The sequence below is a fragment of the Caloenas nicobarica genome, unplaced genomic scaffold (assembly GCF_036013445.1).
Source record: "Caloenas nicobarica isolate bCalNic1 unplaced genomic scaffold, bCalNic1.hap1 Scaffold_641, whole genome shotgun sequence".
Taxonomy (NCBI): domain Eukaryota; kingdom Metazoa; phylum Chordata; class Aves; order Columbiformes; family Columbidae; genus Caloenas; species Caloenas nicobarica.
Genome location: NW_027017630.1, coordinates 1 through 16264, shown reverse-complemented (window position 1 = coordinate 16264; position 16264 = coordinate 1). Strand labels below are relative to the sequence as shown.

At 66.1% G+C, this 16264-nt stretch overlaps 1 protein-coding gene across 1 annotated transcript; it reads left to right on the top strand.

Annotated features, from left to right (window-relative positions):
- Positions 1–4469: 4469 nt before the first annotated feature.
- On the top strand, positions 4470–15638 carry LOC136002884 (cytohesin-2-like; the record flags this gene model as incomplete). The annotated part of the gene is given in 11 exon segments (XM_065658131.1): positions 4470–4595; positions 5558–5632; positions 5635–5704; positions 6591–6657; positions 6777–6895; positions 7998–8078; positions 9004–9116; positions 11342–11490; positions 12312–12424; positions 14725–14803; positions 15567–15638. Coding segments are annotated over 11 exon segments (957 nt in total), but the record flags the coding sequence as incomplete, so codon positions are not given.
- Positions 15639–16264: the final 626 nt, after the last annotated feature.

Sequence of the window (16264 nt, the reverse complement as noted above, 5' to 3'; positions counted from 1 at the left end):
ACTGCTGAGTCTTGGGGGGACCCCGAAACTGCCAGTTCTTTGGGGGGGGTCCCTGAAACTGCTGAGTCTTGGGGGGACCCCGAAACTGCCAGTTCTTTGGGGGGGGTCCCTGAAACTGCTGAGTCTTGGGGGGACCCCAAAACTGCCAGTTCTTTGGGGGGGTCCCCAAAACCGTTGACTCTTGGGGGACCCCGAAACTGCCAGTTCTTTGGGGGGGGACCCCAAAACCGTTGACTCTTGGGGGACCCCGAAACTGCCAGTTCTTTGGGGGGGTCCCGGAAACCGCTGACTCTTGGGGGACCCCTGAAACTGCCAGTTCTTTGGGGGGGGTCCCTGAAACTGCTGAGTCTTGGGGGGACCCCAAAACCGCCAGTTCTTGGGGGGGGGACCCCAAAACCGCTGACTCTTGAGGGACCCTAAAACTGCCAATTCTTGGGGGGGGTCCCTGAAACTGCTGAGTCTTGAGGGGACCCCGAAACTGCCAGTTCTTGGGGGGGGTCCCTGAAACTGCCAGTTCTTTGGGGGGGACCCCAAAACCGCTGAGTCTTGGGGGGACCCCGAAACTGCCAGTTCTTGGGGGGGGGACCCCAAAACCACTGACTCTTGGGGGACCCCGAAACTGCCAGTTCTTTGGGGGGGGTCCCTGAAACTGCTGATTCTTGGGGGGACCCCAGAACTGCCAGTTCTTTGGGGGGGACCCCAAAACCGTTGACTCTTGGGGGACCCTGAAACTGCCAGTTCTTTGGGGGGGACCCCAAAACCGCTGAGTCTTGGGGGGACCCCGAAACTGCCAGTTCTTTGGGGGGGACCCCAAAACCGTTGACTCTTGGGGGACCCCGAAACTGCCAGTTCTTGGGGGGGGACCCCAAAACCGCTGAGTCTTGGGGGGACCCCGAAACTGCCAGTTCTTTGGGGGGGGTCCCTTGAAACCGCCATTTCTTGAGGGACCCCCAAAAAATGCTGTTTCTTGGGGGGGTTCCCCGAAACCGCTGAGTCTTCGGGGACCCCGAAACTGCCAGTTCTTTGGGGGGTCCCCAAAACCGCTGAGTCTTGGGGGGACCCTGAAACTGCCAGTTCTTGGGGGGGGCACCCCAAAACCGCTGACTCTTGGGGGACCCCGAAACTGCCAGTTCTTTGGGGGGGGTCCCTTGAAACTGCTGAGTCTTGGGGGGACCTCGAAACTGCCAGTTCTTTGGGGGGGACCCCAAAACCGCTGAGCCTTGGGGGGACCCCAAAACTGCCAGTTCTTTGGGGGGACCCCAAAACCGCTGAGCCTTGGGGGGACCCCGAAACTGCCAGTTCTTTGGGGGGGACCCCAAAACCGCTGAGTCTTGGGGGGACCCCGAAACTGCCAGTTCTTTGGGGGGGACCCCAAAACCGCTGAGTCTTGGGGGGACCCCGAAACTGCCAGTTCTTTGGGGGGGTCCCCAAAACCGCTGAGTCTTCGGGGGACCCCGAAACTGCCAGTTCTTTGGGGGGTCCCTTGAAACCACCAGTTCTTTGGGGGGGGTCCCCGAAACCGCCGTCACTTTTGCCCCTCCCAACCTGCTCTGTTTTTGGGGGGGTCCCCAGGGACACCCCCTCCCCCGCACAGCCCGGGGGGGTCCCTGTGCCTTAGTGGGACCAGTACGGCCCAGTCCCGGGGCAGGGTCCGACCAGTATCTCCCAGTTGCCCGGCCGATATGGGACCAGTAACGCCCGGTTCTGTCACACCAGTATGGCCCAGTTCACCCAGTGCTCCCAGTATCCCCAGCGCCCCGGGCTGGCTGCAGAGCTGGGCTCTCCCGTCCAGCCTCAGACCAGTTGCTCCCAGTAACCACCCAGTTGCTCCCAGTATCCCCCCCACCAGTCGATCCCAGTGCCCCCCAGTCACTCCCAGTGTCCTCCAGTTGGTCCCAGTTACCCCCCTCATTGCTCCCAGTCACTCCCAGTCTCCCCCAACTGGTCCCAGTTCCCCCCTTCATTGCTCCCAGTTGCTCCCAGTTGCTCCCAGTCTCCCCCCTCATCACTCCCAGTCACTCCCAGTCACTCCCAGTCTCTCCCAATTGGTCCCAGTTACCCCCCTCATCACTCCCAGTTGCTCCCAGTTGCTCCCAGTCTCCCCTCCTCATCATTCCCAGTTGCTCCCAGTCACTCCAGTTGCTCCCAGTCACTCCCACTCTCCCCCCTCATCATTCCCAGTCACTCCCAGTCACTCCCAGTCACTCCCAGTCACCCCCCATTGCTCCCAGTCACTCCCAGTCACTCCCAGTTGCTCCCAGTCACTCCCAGTCACCCCCCCTATTGCTCCCAGTTGCTCCCAGTCACTCCCAGTCTCCCCCTTCATCATTCCCAGTCACTCCCAGTTGCTCCCAGTTGCTCCCAGTCTCCCCCCTCATCATTCCCAGTCACTCCCAGTCACTCCCTCCAGCTCCCCCAGTCGCTCCCAGTCACTCCCAGTCGCTCCCAGTCACCCCCCCAGTCGCTCCCAGTCACTCCCATTCACTCCCAGTCACCCCCCCAGTCGCTCCCAGTCGCTCCCAGTCACTCCCAGTCACCCCCACTATTGCTCCCAGTCACTCCCAGTCACTCCCATTCACTCTCAGTCACTCCCAGTCACCCCCCCTATTGCTCCCAGTTGCTCCCAGTTGCTCCCAGTCACTCCCAGTCTCCCCCCTCATCATTCCCAGTCGCTCCCAGTCACTCCCAGTCACCCCCCCAGTCGCTCCCAGTCGCTCCCAGTCACTCCCAGTCACCCCCAGTCACTCCCAGTCACCCCCCCAGTCACTCCCAGTCACCCCCCCTATTGCTCCCAGTCACTCCCAGTCACTCCCATTCACTCTCAGTCACTCCCAGTCACCCCCCCAGTCGCTCCCAGTCGCTCCCAGTCACTCCCAGTCACCCCCAGTCACTCCCAGTCCCCGCCCCCTATTGCTCCCATTCACTCCCAGTCGCTCCCAGTTGCTCCCAGTCACCCCCCAAGTCGCTCCCAGTCCCTCCCAATATCCCACTCCCGGTCCCATTAACGAAAGTTGGTTAATTGGGGGGGGGGGGGGGCCGGGATCGTTGGGAGCCCCCCCCTCCACGAGCACGTGCAGCGCCGGCTGCCCCGGGCCCCGCCCCCTGTATAGCCCCGCCCCTTTGTACAGCCACGCCCCCTTTCCCCCATTGGCCCCGCCCCTGTACAGCGCCGGGCACCGCCCACCCCGCGGCTCGGCCCCGCCCACTCTGGGGCTCAGCCCCGCCCACCCCGCGGCTCGGCCCCGCCCACCCAGGGCTCGGCCCCGCCCACTCTGGGGCTCGGCCCCGCCCACCCCGCGGCTCGGCCCCGCCCACCCAGGGCTCGGCCCCGCCCACTCTGGGGCTCGGCCCCGCCCACCCCGGGGCTCGGCCCCGCCCCCTTGCATGGATTTTTACGGAAATTTCGCTCTTTAAAATAAAACGGAGTCTCTGGACGTGGCCCGCGGGACACGAGTGGTCAGGGGGGGACATGAGCGGTCACGGGGGGCACACGGCGGGGGGGTCATGAGGGGACACGGGGGAACTTGGGGGGACGCGGGGACACGTGGGGACATTGGGGATGGGGAGGGATGGGGGATTTTGGGGGACAGGGGGATGGGGAGACACAGGGGATTTGGGGGGACAGGGGGGGACATGGGGGGACATGGGGATGGGGAGAGATGGGGGATTTTGGGGGACAGGGGGATGGGGAGACACAGGGGATTTGGGGGGGACACGGGGGGACCCGGGTGGTCATGGGGGGACATGGGGATGGGGGGACATGGGGATGGGGGGACATGGGGGGACACGGGGGGACATGGGGGGACATGGGGGGACATGGGGATGGGGAGACATGGGGGATTTGGGGGGACATGGGGGGACACGGGGGGACATGGGGGGAGATGGGGACGGGGGGAAATGGGGGATTTGGGGGGACATGGGGGACATGGGGTGGGGGGAGATGGGGATGGGGGGAAATGGGGGATTTGGGGGGACAAGGTGGGACACGGGGGGGGGGGCATGAGGGGCCGGTTGCCATGGGAATGGGAAAAGCCCCTGGGCTGTTGCCATGGCAACCCTGAGGGACACCCCCCCCCCCTCAGTGACCTCATGGGGGGGTGGGAGGTGTCACCCCCTCGGGCTAATGGCGCCTCATTAATATTAACGAGGGAGGTGAATATTCATGAGGCCCTTAGCAACCAAACCCGCCGCGCCCTTAGCAACGGAGTAGCCCCCGCCCTGCAGGCCATCCCGCCCTTCCATTGGCTGGCAGGCCTGTCAGTCAGGGAGAGAGGCGGGGCAGGGCGCTCCTCACGCCTTCTTGACTCTCTGACTGCTGATTGGTCAACGTAGCTGCCTATCACCCAATTCGGGGCCGTCCCTCCTCTCATTGGCTAACGCGACGGGCTGCGTCGCAGCGTGCGCTGCGATTGGAGGGTCCGTCCCGTCCGTCAGGCCGGCGCTCGCTGATTGGCCGCGGTGGCGGCTTGGGGGCGGGCCCGGGCGGGGCGGGCGCCGCCGCGGCGGAGAGGGCGGAGGAGGCGGGAGGAGCGGACGGAGCAGCCCCGGCCCGGCGCCAGCGGCCGCCGCGGCCGCCATGGAGGACGGAGTGTATGGTAGGCCCGGCGTGGGGAGGGAGGGAGGGGGGAAAGAGGCGCCGTTTGCCGCCCGGAGCCGGGCCGGGGCCGGGGCCGGGGCCGGGGGGGGGGCCGCTACGGTGGCCGCGTGGGGCCGTTCCGGGGGGCGTGGTCACGTGACACGGCCGCACCATTGCCCCTCTTTTTTGGGGGGGGGTTGGGGGTGAAACCATTCAATGGCTTGGGGGGGGGGGGGCGTGGCTGTGGTTTCCCAGACCACGCCCCCTTCTGTTGGGCAGGGCCACGCCCCCTTTGTCAGCCCCGCCCCCTCCACGTGGGGTTTAAGGGGAGAGGGGGCGGGGCCTCGAAGGAGGGCGGGTTGCGAGATAGGGCGGGGGCTTAAGCGGGGAAAAGGGGTGGGGTTAGGGCAAAGGAGGCGGGGTTATGCCCCAGGGGGCGGGGTTATGGCCTGAGGCTCCAGATTCTGGACCAGGGGGTCGTGCTTTGGGGCAGGGGGCGTGGCCTGTGGGGAAGGGGGCGTGGCCTCAGGTCAGGGTGGGCGGGGCTTAAGCAAGAGGGGGCGGGGTTATGGCTTAAGGCTCCAGATTCTGGAGCATGGGTTGTGTTTGGGGGCAGGGGGCGGGGCCTTTGGGAAGGGGGTGTGGCCTCGTGGGAAGGGGCGTGGCCTCGTGGCGGGGGGGCGGGGCTTAAGCAGAAGTGGGCGGGGTTATGTCCTAAGGTTCCTAGCTCTGGAGCACGGGTTGAGTTTGGGGGCAGGGGCGGGGCCTTTGGGAAGGGGGCGTGGCCTCGTGGCAGGGGGCGGGGCTTAAGCGAAAGGGGGCGGGATTAGAGCCCCAGGGCTTCTGACTCTGGACCAAGGTGGGGGGGGGGGCGGGGTGTGCTTTGGGGGCAGGGGGTGGAGCCCACGGGGAAAGGGGGCGTGGCCTGCGGGCAGGGGGCGTGGCCGTGACACCCCCCCACCCCACCACGTCCCCCCCCAGTGCCCCCCGACCTGACGGCGGAGGAGCGGCTGGAGCTCGAGAGCATCCGGCGGCGCAAGCAGGAGCTGCTGGGCGAATCCAGCGGCTGCGCGAGGAGCTGAGCGAGGCCATGAGCGAGGTCGAGGGGCTGGAGGCCAACGAGGGCAGGTGAGACCCAAAACCACCCCAAATACCCCCCGCCCCGAACCTCCAAACAACCCCCCGAGGCTCCAAAATGCCCCCCAGGACCCCAGAGATTCCTCCCTGGAACCTCAAATAACCCCCTTGGCACCCCCAAAATCCCCCTGAAACCCCAAATAACGCTCCTGGAACTCCCAAAATCCCCCTGGATCCCCAGATATCCCCCCTGGAATCCCCAAATAACACCCTGGATCCCCAAATATCCTCCCTGGAACCCCAAAGATTCCTCCCTGGAACCTCAAATAATCCCCCTGGAACCCCCAAAATCCCCCTGGAACCCCAAAAATCCCCCTGGAACCCCCAAAAATCCCCCTGGATCCCCAAATAACCCTCCTGGAACCCCAAAAATCCCCCTGGATCCCCAAATATCCCCCTGGAGCCCTCCCAGACCCTCCAAAGACCCCCCTGAGACTCCAAAACTCCCCCTCAGGGCCCCCAAATATCCCCCCTGGAACCCCAAATTTCCTCCTAGGACCCCAAATATCCCCCCAGTAGCCCGAAATATCCCCCTGGATCCCCAAATATCCTCCCATTGACCCCAAATATCTTCCCATTGACCCCATATATTCCCCCTGCATCCCCAAATACCTTCCCCAGGGCTCCAAATATTCCCCCCCGGAACCTCCTGGAACCCACAAATACCCCCCCAGAACCTCCATTTACCCCCGGGAACCCCATATACCCTCCTAGGACCCCCAAAATACTCCCCTGGCACCCCAAATACCCCCCTGAGGCTCCAAAATAACCTCCGGGACTCTCAAATACCCACCCTGACCCCCAAAACCTTTCCCCCAAAACTACTCTCTGACTTGGGGGTCCCTCCTGAACCTCCCTCCCCACCCCAAACCTGCAGCAAAACCCTCCAGCGGAACCGCAAGATGGGGATGGGCCGCAAGAAATTCAACATGGACCCCAAAAAGGTGAGGGGCTCCCGGACGCCTGGGTCCCCCCTCCCCGGGATGGGGGGGCGGTTCCTGGGGACCCATGTCCCTGATTTCGGGGCGGGGGGGGGTTTTGGGGTTTTTTTTTGGGGGTGCAGGGGATCCAGTTCCTGGTGGAGAACGAGCTGCTGCGGCACACGGCCGAGGACATCGCGCGGTTCCTCTACAAGGGCGAGGGGCTCAACAAAACGGCCATCGGGGACTACCTGGGCGAGAGGTGGGGCTTAGGGCCGGGGGCGTGGCCTCCTGGGAGGGGGCGTGGCTTCCTTAAAGGGGGCGTGGCTTCTAAAAGGGGAGGAGCTTCCCCAACCCCCCCCCCTTAGGAGTTTGGACCAACCCCTTGGCTTCAGGCTGAGGATGCTCTGGGTGATTGACAGGGAGGTGGGCGGGGCTTCCTAGAGGGGGCGTGGTCTCCTGGGAGGGGGCGTGGCTTCCTAAAAGGGGAGGAGCTTCCCCAACCCCCGTCCCTTAGGAGTTTGGACCAACCCCTTGGCTTCAGGCTGAGGATGCTCTGGGTGATTGACAGGGGGGTGGGCGGGGCTTCCTAGAGGGGGCGTGGCCTCCTGGGAGGGGGCGTGGCTTCCTAAAGGGGTGGAACTTCCCCAAGCCCCGCCCTTAGTATTTGGGACCAGCCCGTTGGTTACAGGCTGAGGATGCTCTGGGTGATTGACGGGGGTGGGCGGGGCTTCCTGGGGAGGCGTGGCTTCATGTGAGGGGCGTGGCTTCCTTAAAGGGCAGAGCTTCCCCCCCCCCTTAGGCGTTTGGACCAACCCCTTGGCTTCAGGATAAGGATGCTCTGGGTGATTGACAGGGAGGTGGGCGGGGCTTCCTAGAGGGGGCGTGGTCTCCTGGGAGGGGGCGTGGCTTCCTAAAAGGGGAGGAGCTTCCCCAACCCCCGTCCCTTAGGAGTTTGGACCAACCCCTTGGCTTCAGGATAAGGATGCTCTGGGTGATTGACAGGGGGGTGGGCAGGGCTTCCTAGGGGAGGCGTGGCTTCATGTGAGGGGCGTGGCTTCCGGAAAGGGGTGGCACTTCCCCAAGCCCCGCCCCTTGGTATTTGGGACCAGCCCGTTGGTTACAGGCTGAGGATGCTCTGGGTGATTGACAGGGGGTGGGCGGGGCCTCTTAGAGGGGGCGTGGCTTTCTAAAAGGGGCGGAGCTTCCCCAAGCCCCCCCCGCTTAGGAGTTTGGACCAACCCCTTGGCTTCAAGATAAGGATGCTCTGGGTGATTGACAGGGGGGTGGGCGGGGCTTGGGGAGGGTGGGGCTGCAGTGGGCGTGGCCTGGTGGTGATTGACAGCTGGGGCCCGCCCCCCCAGGGAGGAGTTCAACATCGGGGTGCTCCACGCCTTCGTGGATCTGCACGAGTTCACCGACCTCAACCTGGTGCAGGCGCTCAGGTGGGGGGTCCTGGGGGGATTTGGGGGGTCCTGGAGAGATTTGGGGGGGATTTGGGGGGTCCTGGGGTGATTTCGGGGTTCCTGGGGGGATTTGGGGGGAATTTGGGGGATCACGGGGGAATTTGGGGGCCCTGGGGGGGAATTAGGGGGTCCTGGGGGGATTTGGGGGTCCTGGGGGGGAATTAGGGGGTCCTGGGGGGATTTGGGGGTCCTGGGGGGGAATTAGGGGGTCCTGGGGGGATTTAGGGGGTCACAGGGTGGAAATCTGGGAGGCGCAGAAAGGGGGTTGGGGGGAAATTTGGGGGTCCCGGGGGGATTGAAGGGTCCTGGGGGGGAATTTGGGGATTCTGGGGGGATCTGGGGGGTCCTGAGGAGATTTGGGGGTCCTGGGGGGGGGGGTTAGGGGGCCGCTGGGGGGAATTTGGGGGGTCCTGGAGGGATTTGGGGGGTCCAGGTGGGGGATTTGGGGATCTGGGAGGATTAGGGGTCCTGGGAGGGATTGGGGGGTTAGGGCAGAAATTGGGGAGTCTTGGGGTAGATCTGGGGGTCCTGGGGGGAATTTGGAGACTGGGGGGGATTTGGGGGTCCCATGTGGGGGATTTGGGGGTCCGGGGGGGAATTTAGGGGTCCGGGGAGGGGTGGGATTTGGGGGTTCAGGAGGAAATTTGGGGGTTATGGGGGGATTTGGGAGATCCCAGGGGGGATTTGGGGGATCCCTTTGGGGGGGGGGGGGGGCAAAAATTTGGGGGTCCGAGTGGGACAATTTCGGGGGGGTCCCAGGTAGAGTTTGGGACGTCACTGTGGGCGTTGGGGTCGCGGGGATGTTTTGGGGACCCCCTTGGGGGGGTTGTTTGGGGTGCGGTGGGGAATTTGGGGTACGGTGGGGAATTTGGGGTGCGGTGGAGAATTCGGGGTCCCCCCCCAGACAGTTCCTGTGGAGTTTCCGGCTGCCGGGGGAGGCGCAAAAGATCGACCGGATGATGGAGGCGTTTGCCCAGCGCTACTGTCTGTGCAACCCCGGCGTGTTCCAGTGCACGGGTACCCCAAAAACCCCCCCGGAACCCCTAAATATCCCCCTGGAAACCCCCAAATATCCCCCGGAACCCCCCAAATCCCCATGGAACTCCAAATATCCCCTAGAATCCCAAATAACCTCCCTGGAAACCCCAAATATCCCCCCTGGAACCCCCGTAATCCCTATGGAACCCCAAATAATCCCCCTGGAACCCCAAATAATCCCCTGGAACCCCCATAATCCCCCTGGAACCCCAAATATCCCCCCTGGAACCCCAAATATCGCCCCTGGAACACCAAATATCCCCCCTGGAACCCCCATAATCCCCCTGGAACCCCAAATATCCCCCCTGGAACCCCCATAATCCCCCTGGAACCCCAAATATCCCCCTGGATCCCCAAATATCCCCCCTGGAACCCCCATAATCCCCCTGGAACCCCAAATATCCCCCTGGATCCCCAAATATCCCCCCTGGAACCCCCATAATCCCCCTGGAATCCCCAAATATCCCCCCTGGAACCCAAATATCCCCCCTGGAACCCCCATAATCCCCATGGGACCCCAAATATCCCCCTGGATCCCCAAATTGTTATACCCCCTGGAAACCCCAACCCCCCCCCCCAGAAGCCCTAATATCCCCCTGGAACCCCAAATATCCCCCCTGGATCCCCAAATAACGCCCTATTGACCCCAAATGTCCCCCTGGAACCCCAAATAACACCCTAGAACCCCAAATATCCCCCCACTGACCCCAAATATCCCCCCTGTGCCCCCACATCCCTTGTCCCTCCGGGTCCCCATCCCCTTTTCCCCCCCCATCTTTTGGTCTCCCCTGTCCCCCCCCATGTCCCCCCCATGCTGTGGGGGTCCCCCACGAGCCCCCCCCATTTTTGGGGGTCCCCCCCATCTCTTGGGATCCCCCTGTGCCCCCCCAGCCACCTGTCCCTCTGCGTCCCCATCCCCGTGTCCCCCCCATCTTTTGGTCTCCCCTGTCCCCCCCATGTCCCCCAATGTGCCCCCCCCATGCTGTGGAGTCCCCCCCAGTTTTTGGGTCCCCCTGTGCCCCCCACATCCCTTGTCCCGCCGGGTCCCCATCCCCTTGTCCCCCCCCCATCTTTTGGTCTCCCCTGTCCCCCCCCATGTCCCCCCCATGCTGTGGGGTCCCCCACGAGCCCCTCCATTTTTGGGGATCCCCCCCCATCTCTTGGGATCCCCCTGTGCCCCCACATCCCTTGTCCCGCCGGGTCCCCATCCCCTTGTCCCCCCCCATCTTTTGGTCTCCCCAGTCCCCCCCATGCTGTGGGGGTCCCCCACGAGCCCCCCCATTTTTGGGGGTCCCCCCCATCTCTTGGGATCCCCCTGTGCCCCCCCAGCCACCTGTCCCTCCACGTCCCCATCCCCTTGTCGCCCCGTATCGTTTGGTCTCCCCAGTCCCCCCCATGTCCCCCCTCATGCTGTGGGGGTCCCCCACGAGCCCCCCCATTTTTGGGGGTCCCCCCCATCTCTTGGGATCCCCCTGTGCCCCCACATCCCTTGTCCCGCCGGGTCCCCATCCCCTTGTCCCCCCGTATCGTTTGGTCTCCCCTGTCCCCCCCATGCTGTGGGGGTCCCCCACGAGCCCCCCCATTTTTGGGGGTCCCCCCCATCTCTTGGGATCCCCCTGTGCCCCTCCAGCCACCTGTCCCTCCAGGTCCCCATCCCCTTGTCCCCCGTATCTTTTGGTCTCCCCTGTCCCCGCCATGTCCCCCAATGTGCCCCCCCATGCTGTGGAGTCCCCCCCAGTTTTTGGGTCCCCCTGTGCCCCCCACATCCCTTGTCCCGCCGGGTCCCCATCCCCTTGTCCCCCCGTATCATTTGGTCTCCCCAGTCCCCCCCATGCTGTGGGGGTCCCCACGAGCCCCCCCATTTTTGGGGATCCCCCCCCATCTCTTGGGATCCCCCTGTGCCCCCCCAGCCACCTGTCCCTCTGCGTCCCCATCCCCGTGTCCCCCCCCATCTTTTGGTCTCCCCAGTCCCCCCCATGCTGTGGGGGTCCCCCACGAGCCCCCCCATTTTTGGGGGTCCCCCCCATCTCTTGGGATCCCCTGTGCCCCCCCAGCCACCTGTCCCTCCAGGTCCCCATCCCCTTGTCCCCCCATATCGTTTGGTCTCCCCTGTCCCCCCACATTCCCCCCCAAGCCATGGGGTGTCCCCCCCGGCTTTCGGGGTCCCCCCGTGACCCCCGTTTCTCCCCCGCCCCGCTCCCCAGACACGTGTTACGTCCTTTCCTTCGCCGTCATCATGCTCAACACCAGCCTGCACAACCCCAACGTGCGCGACAAGCCCTCGGCCGAGCGCTTCGTGGCCATGAACCGCGGCATCAACGACGGCGGCGACCTGCCCGAGGAGCTGCTCAGGGTGGGCGGGGCCAGTGGGGGCGTGGCCTGAGGTGGGCGTGGTCGGGGGGGGGGCGGGGCCTGTGGGGGGCAGGGCCTTGGGGCGAAGGGATGGGGAGGGTCAGTAATGGGGGAGCTGCTGGAGGGCGTGGTCTAGAGGGGGCGTGGCCTGTTGTGGGTGGGGCCGATGGTGGGTGGGGCCTATAGTGGGCGGGGCCTGGGGCTGGGAGGGCGGGCCTTGGGGTGAAGGGTTGGGGAGGGTCAATAATGGAGAAGTGCTGGAGGCGGGGCCTATGGGGGCGTGGCCAGTGGTGGGCGTGGCCTATGGGGGCGTGTTATGTAGGGGCGTGGCCTCTGGTGGGTGGGGCCTGTGGGGGGCGGGGCCCTGGGGTGAAGGGATGGGAGGTCAGTAATGGAGAAGCACTGGGGGAGCTGCTGGGGGCGTGGCCTATGGGGGCATGGTCTAGAGGGGGTGGGGCTTCAGGGGCGGGGCAAGGAGGGCGGGGCCAGCGGTGCTGTGGGCGGGGCCAGCAGTGCTGTGGGCAGGGCCAGCGGTGCTGTGGGCGGGGCTTGTGGCTCAGTGGGCGGGGCTTGTGGCTCAGTGGGTGGGCCCAGCAGCACTGTGGGTGGGGCTTGTGGCGCTCTGGGCGGGGCTTGCGGGGCTTGTGGCTCTGTGGGCGGGGCTTGTGTCTCAGTGGGCGGGGCCAGGGGCCACGCCCAGCCCCAGAACCTTACGGGGAAGGAGGGGGGAGCATTTCCTTGGGGGGTGGGCGTGGCCTTGGTGGGCGTGGCCGCGATGGGCGTGTCCCGCGGCTGACCCCGCCCCCCTCGCCCCGCCCACAGAACCTGTACGAGAGCATCCGCAGCGAACCCTTCAAGATCCCCGAGGACGACGGCAACGACCTGACCCACACGTTCTTCAACCCCGACCGCGAGGGCTGGCTGCTCAAGCTGGGTGAGACTCCCCTTGTGGCTCCACCCCCTCCCCCTGTGGCTCCACCCCCTCCCTGTGGCTCCACCCCCTCCCTGTGGTTCCACCCCCTCTCTCTGGTCCCATTGGGTCTTCTCTTATTCTCAGTCTGTTCAGACACGCCCCCTTCCCTGACCACACCCCCTTCCCTGGCCACGCCCTCCCCCCGTGGCTCCACCCCCTCCCCCTGTGGCTCCACCCCCTCCCTGTGGCTCCACCCCCTCTCTCTGGTCCCATTGGGTCTTCTCTTATTCTCAGTCTGTTCAGACACGCCCCCTTCCCCGGCCACGCCCCCTTCCCCGGCCACGCCCCCTTCCCCGGCCACGCCCACCCCCGCCCCACCCCTCTCTCTGGCCCCGCCCACGCCCGGACGCCTGGGTCCTCTCTGTTCTCTGTCTCTGTCCCCTCTGTGGCCACTCGGGGTGTCCCCCCAATAACTGGGCAGGGACCAGTTCCCCCCAGTCCCTCCCAGTGCCCCCGAATCCCCCTCCCAGATCCCCCCAGTTCCCCCCCAGTCCCCCCCAGTGCCCCCCAGTCGCTCCCCATTCCCTCCCAGTTCCCTCCCAGTTCCCCCCCAGTCCCTCCCAGTGCCCCCAGATCCCCCCAGTTCCCTCCCAGTGCCCCCAATCCCCCCCCCCAGTCCCCCTCAGTTCCCTCCCAGTTCCCCCAGTCCCTCCCAGTGCCCCCCAGATCCCCCCAGTTCCCACCCAGTCCCCCCCAGTCCCTCCCAGTTCCCTCCCAGTCCCCCCCAGTGCCCCCAATCCCCACCCCAGTCCCCCCCAGTTCCCTCCCAGTTCCCCCCCAGTGCCCCCAATCCCCCTCCCAGTCCCTCCCAGTCCCTCCCAGTCCCCCCCAGTGCCCCCAATCCCCCCCCAGTCCCCCCCAGTCCCTCTCAGTTCCTCTCAGTTCCCTCCCAGTGCCCCCAATCCCCTTCCCAGTCCCCCCCAGTTCCCTCCCAGTTCCCCCCCAGTGCCCCCAATCCCCCTCCCAGTCCCTCCCAGTCCCCCCCAGTGCCCCCAATCCCCTTCCCAGTCCCTTCCAGTCCCTCCCAGTGCCACCCAGTTCCCCCCAGTTCCCTCCCAGTGCCCCCAATCCCCCTTCCAGTCCCCCCCAGTCCCCCCCAGTCCCCCCCAGTTCCCTCCCAGTCCCCCCCAGTGCCCCCAATCCCCCTCCCAGTCCCTCCCAGTCACCCCCAGTGCCCCCAATCCCCCTTCCAGTCCCTTCCAGTCCCTCCCAGTCCCTCCCAGTTCCCCCCCAGTTCCCTCCCAGTGCCCCCAATCCCACTCCCAGTCCCTCCCAGTCCCTCCCAGTTCCCCCCCAGTTCCCTCCCAGTGCCCCCGATCCCCCTTCCAGTCCCTCCCAGTTCCCCCCCAGTCCCCCCCAGTTCCCTCCCAGTGCCCCCCAGTGCCCCCAATCCCCCTCCCAGTCCCTCCCAGTCACCCCCAGTGCCCCCAATCCCCCTTCCAGTCCCTTCCAGTCCCTCCCAGTCCCTCCCAGTTCCCCCCCAGTTCCCTCCCAGTGCCCCCAATCCCCCTCCCAGTTCCCCCCCATTCCCTCCCAGTGCCCCCAATCCCCCTCCCAGTCCCTCCCAGTCCCTCCCAGTTCCCCCCCAGTCCCCCCCAGTTCCCTCCCAGTCCCCCCCAGTGCCCCCAATCCCCCTCCCAGTCCCTCCCAGTCCCTCCCAGTTCCCCCCCAGTTCCCTCCCAGTCCCCCCCAGTTCCCCGGGGGTGGGGGGGGCGGTTCCGTGTGGCCGTTACTGACGTTTCCTGTTTCTCTTCCTCTCTCTGTCCCCCCCCCCCCCAAATTCCCGCCCCCAATTCCCCCCCCCACGCCCCCCCCCCACTGCTGACGCCCGTCCCGGCCCCCCCAGGAGGTACGTACGGGGTGGGGGGGGGCGGGGAGGGGAAATGGGAGGGGGGGGCAGCACCCGGGGACCCCCAAAAAATCACTGGGACCCCCCAAAAAACAGTGGGACCACCCCCCCAAAAAATATTGCGACCCCCCCCCCCCCCAAAATAGTGTGCCTCCCCAAAAAATTGTGACCCCCCCCAAAATTGTAGACGCCGCCCAAAACGTTGTGACCCCCCCCCAAATCATTGTGAGACCCCCCCCAAATCATTATGACCCCCCCAAAATAATTGTGACGCCCCCCCCCCCCAAAAATATCGTGACCCCCCCAAAAACATTGTGACTCTCCCCAAATAATTGGGACCCCCAAAACCAGGGCCCCCCCCCGACCCCCCCTGACCCCCCGTGTCCCCCCCTGACCCCCCGTGTCCCCCCCCCAGGTGGGCGGGTGAAGACGTGGAAGCGCCGCTGGTTCATCCTCACCGACAACTGTCTCTATTACTTTGAATACACGACGGTGAGGACCGCCCCCCCCCCCAAAAAAAAAAAATAATAACCCCCCCCAGGGGACCCCCCCAAACTCCCCCCTGAACCCCCAAATCCCCCCCCCCCTTTCCCTGGGGTCATATACGGACCCCTCCTGGTTCTCTCTGGGATGCCCCCCTCCCCCCCAAAAAAAAATAACCCCCCCAAGGGATGACCCCAAACACCCCCCGGGGGGTCCTGACCCCCCCCAAACTGAACCCCCAAATCCCACCCCCGCAATGTCTGGGGTCATGTACCGCCCCCCCCCACAAGACCCCCCCCATGGTTCTCTCTGGGATCCCCCCCCCCCCCCCAAACACCCCCCCGGGGGGTCCTGAACCCCCCCCAGCCCCCCAAATTTCCCCTGGGACCCCGCCCAGGGCCCCCCCTGAACCCCCTCCTGAGTCCCTGCCCCGCCCCCCAGGACCCCCCCAGGGCCCCCCTGACCTCATTGGGGACCCCCCAGCCCCCCCCAGCCCCCCTAGGGCCCCCCCCGAGCCTTTTTGGGCCCCCCGAGGGCCCCCCCTGACTTTGTTCGGAACCCCCCAGGGCCCCCCCCGAGCCTTTTGGGGTCCCCCCGACCCCTCTGGACCCCCCCAGGGCCCCCCCGACCTCATTGGGGACCCCCTAGGGCCCCCCCGAGACGCCCCCCCCCCCCCCCCGCCCCGAGACCCTGGGCCCCCCCAGACTCCCCCCCTGAACATTTTTGGGGCCCCCCCCGACCTCATGGACCCCCCCCGTGTCCCCCCCACCAGGACAAGGAGCCCCGCGGCATCATCCCCCTGGAGAACCTGAGCATCCGCGAGGTGGAGGACCCCCGGAAACCGGTGAGACCCCCCCTCGGGACCCCCCCATGGCCCCCCCAGACCCACTCTGACCCCCCATAACCCCCCATGACCCCCCCATGACCCGCCAACCCACCCTGACCCCCCATGACCCCCCCGAACCCCCATGACCCCCCATGACCCCCCCGACCCCCCATGACCCCATCACGCCCCCATGACCCCACATGACCCCCCCCCGACCCCCAATAATTCCCCATGACCCCACATGACCCCCCGACTCCCTGACCCCCCCACCCCCCCAATGCCCCCCATGACCCCCCATGACCTCCTGACCCACCTGCCCCCCTGAACGCCCCATGGCCCCCCCTTGACCCCCCCATGACCCCCAGACCCCCCATGACCCTCCCGACCCCACCTGACCCCCCCATGACCTCACATGACCCCCCGACCCCTCATGACCCCCCAGACCCTTCCATGACCCTCCTGACCCCACCTGACCCCCCCATGACCTCACATGACCCCCCGACCCCCATGACCCTCCTGACCCCACCTGACCCCACCTGACCCCCCCATGACCTCACATGACCCCCTGACCCCTCATGACCCCCCAGACCCTCCCATGACCCTCCCGACCCCACCTGACCCCCCCCATGACCCCCCATGACCCC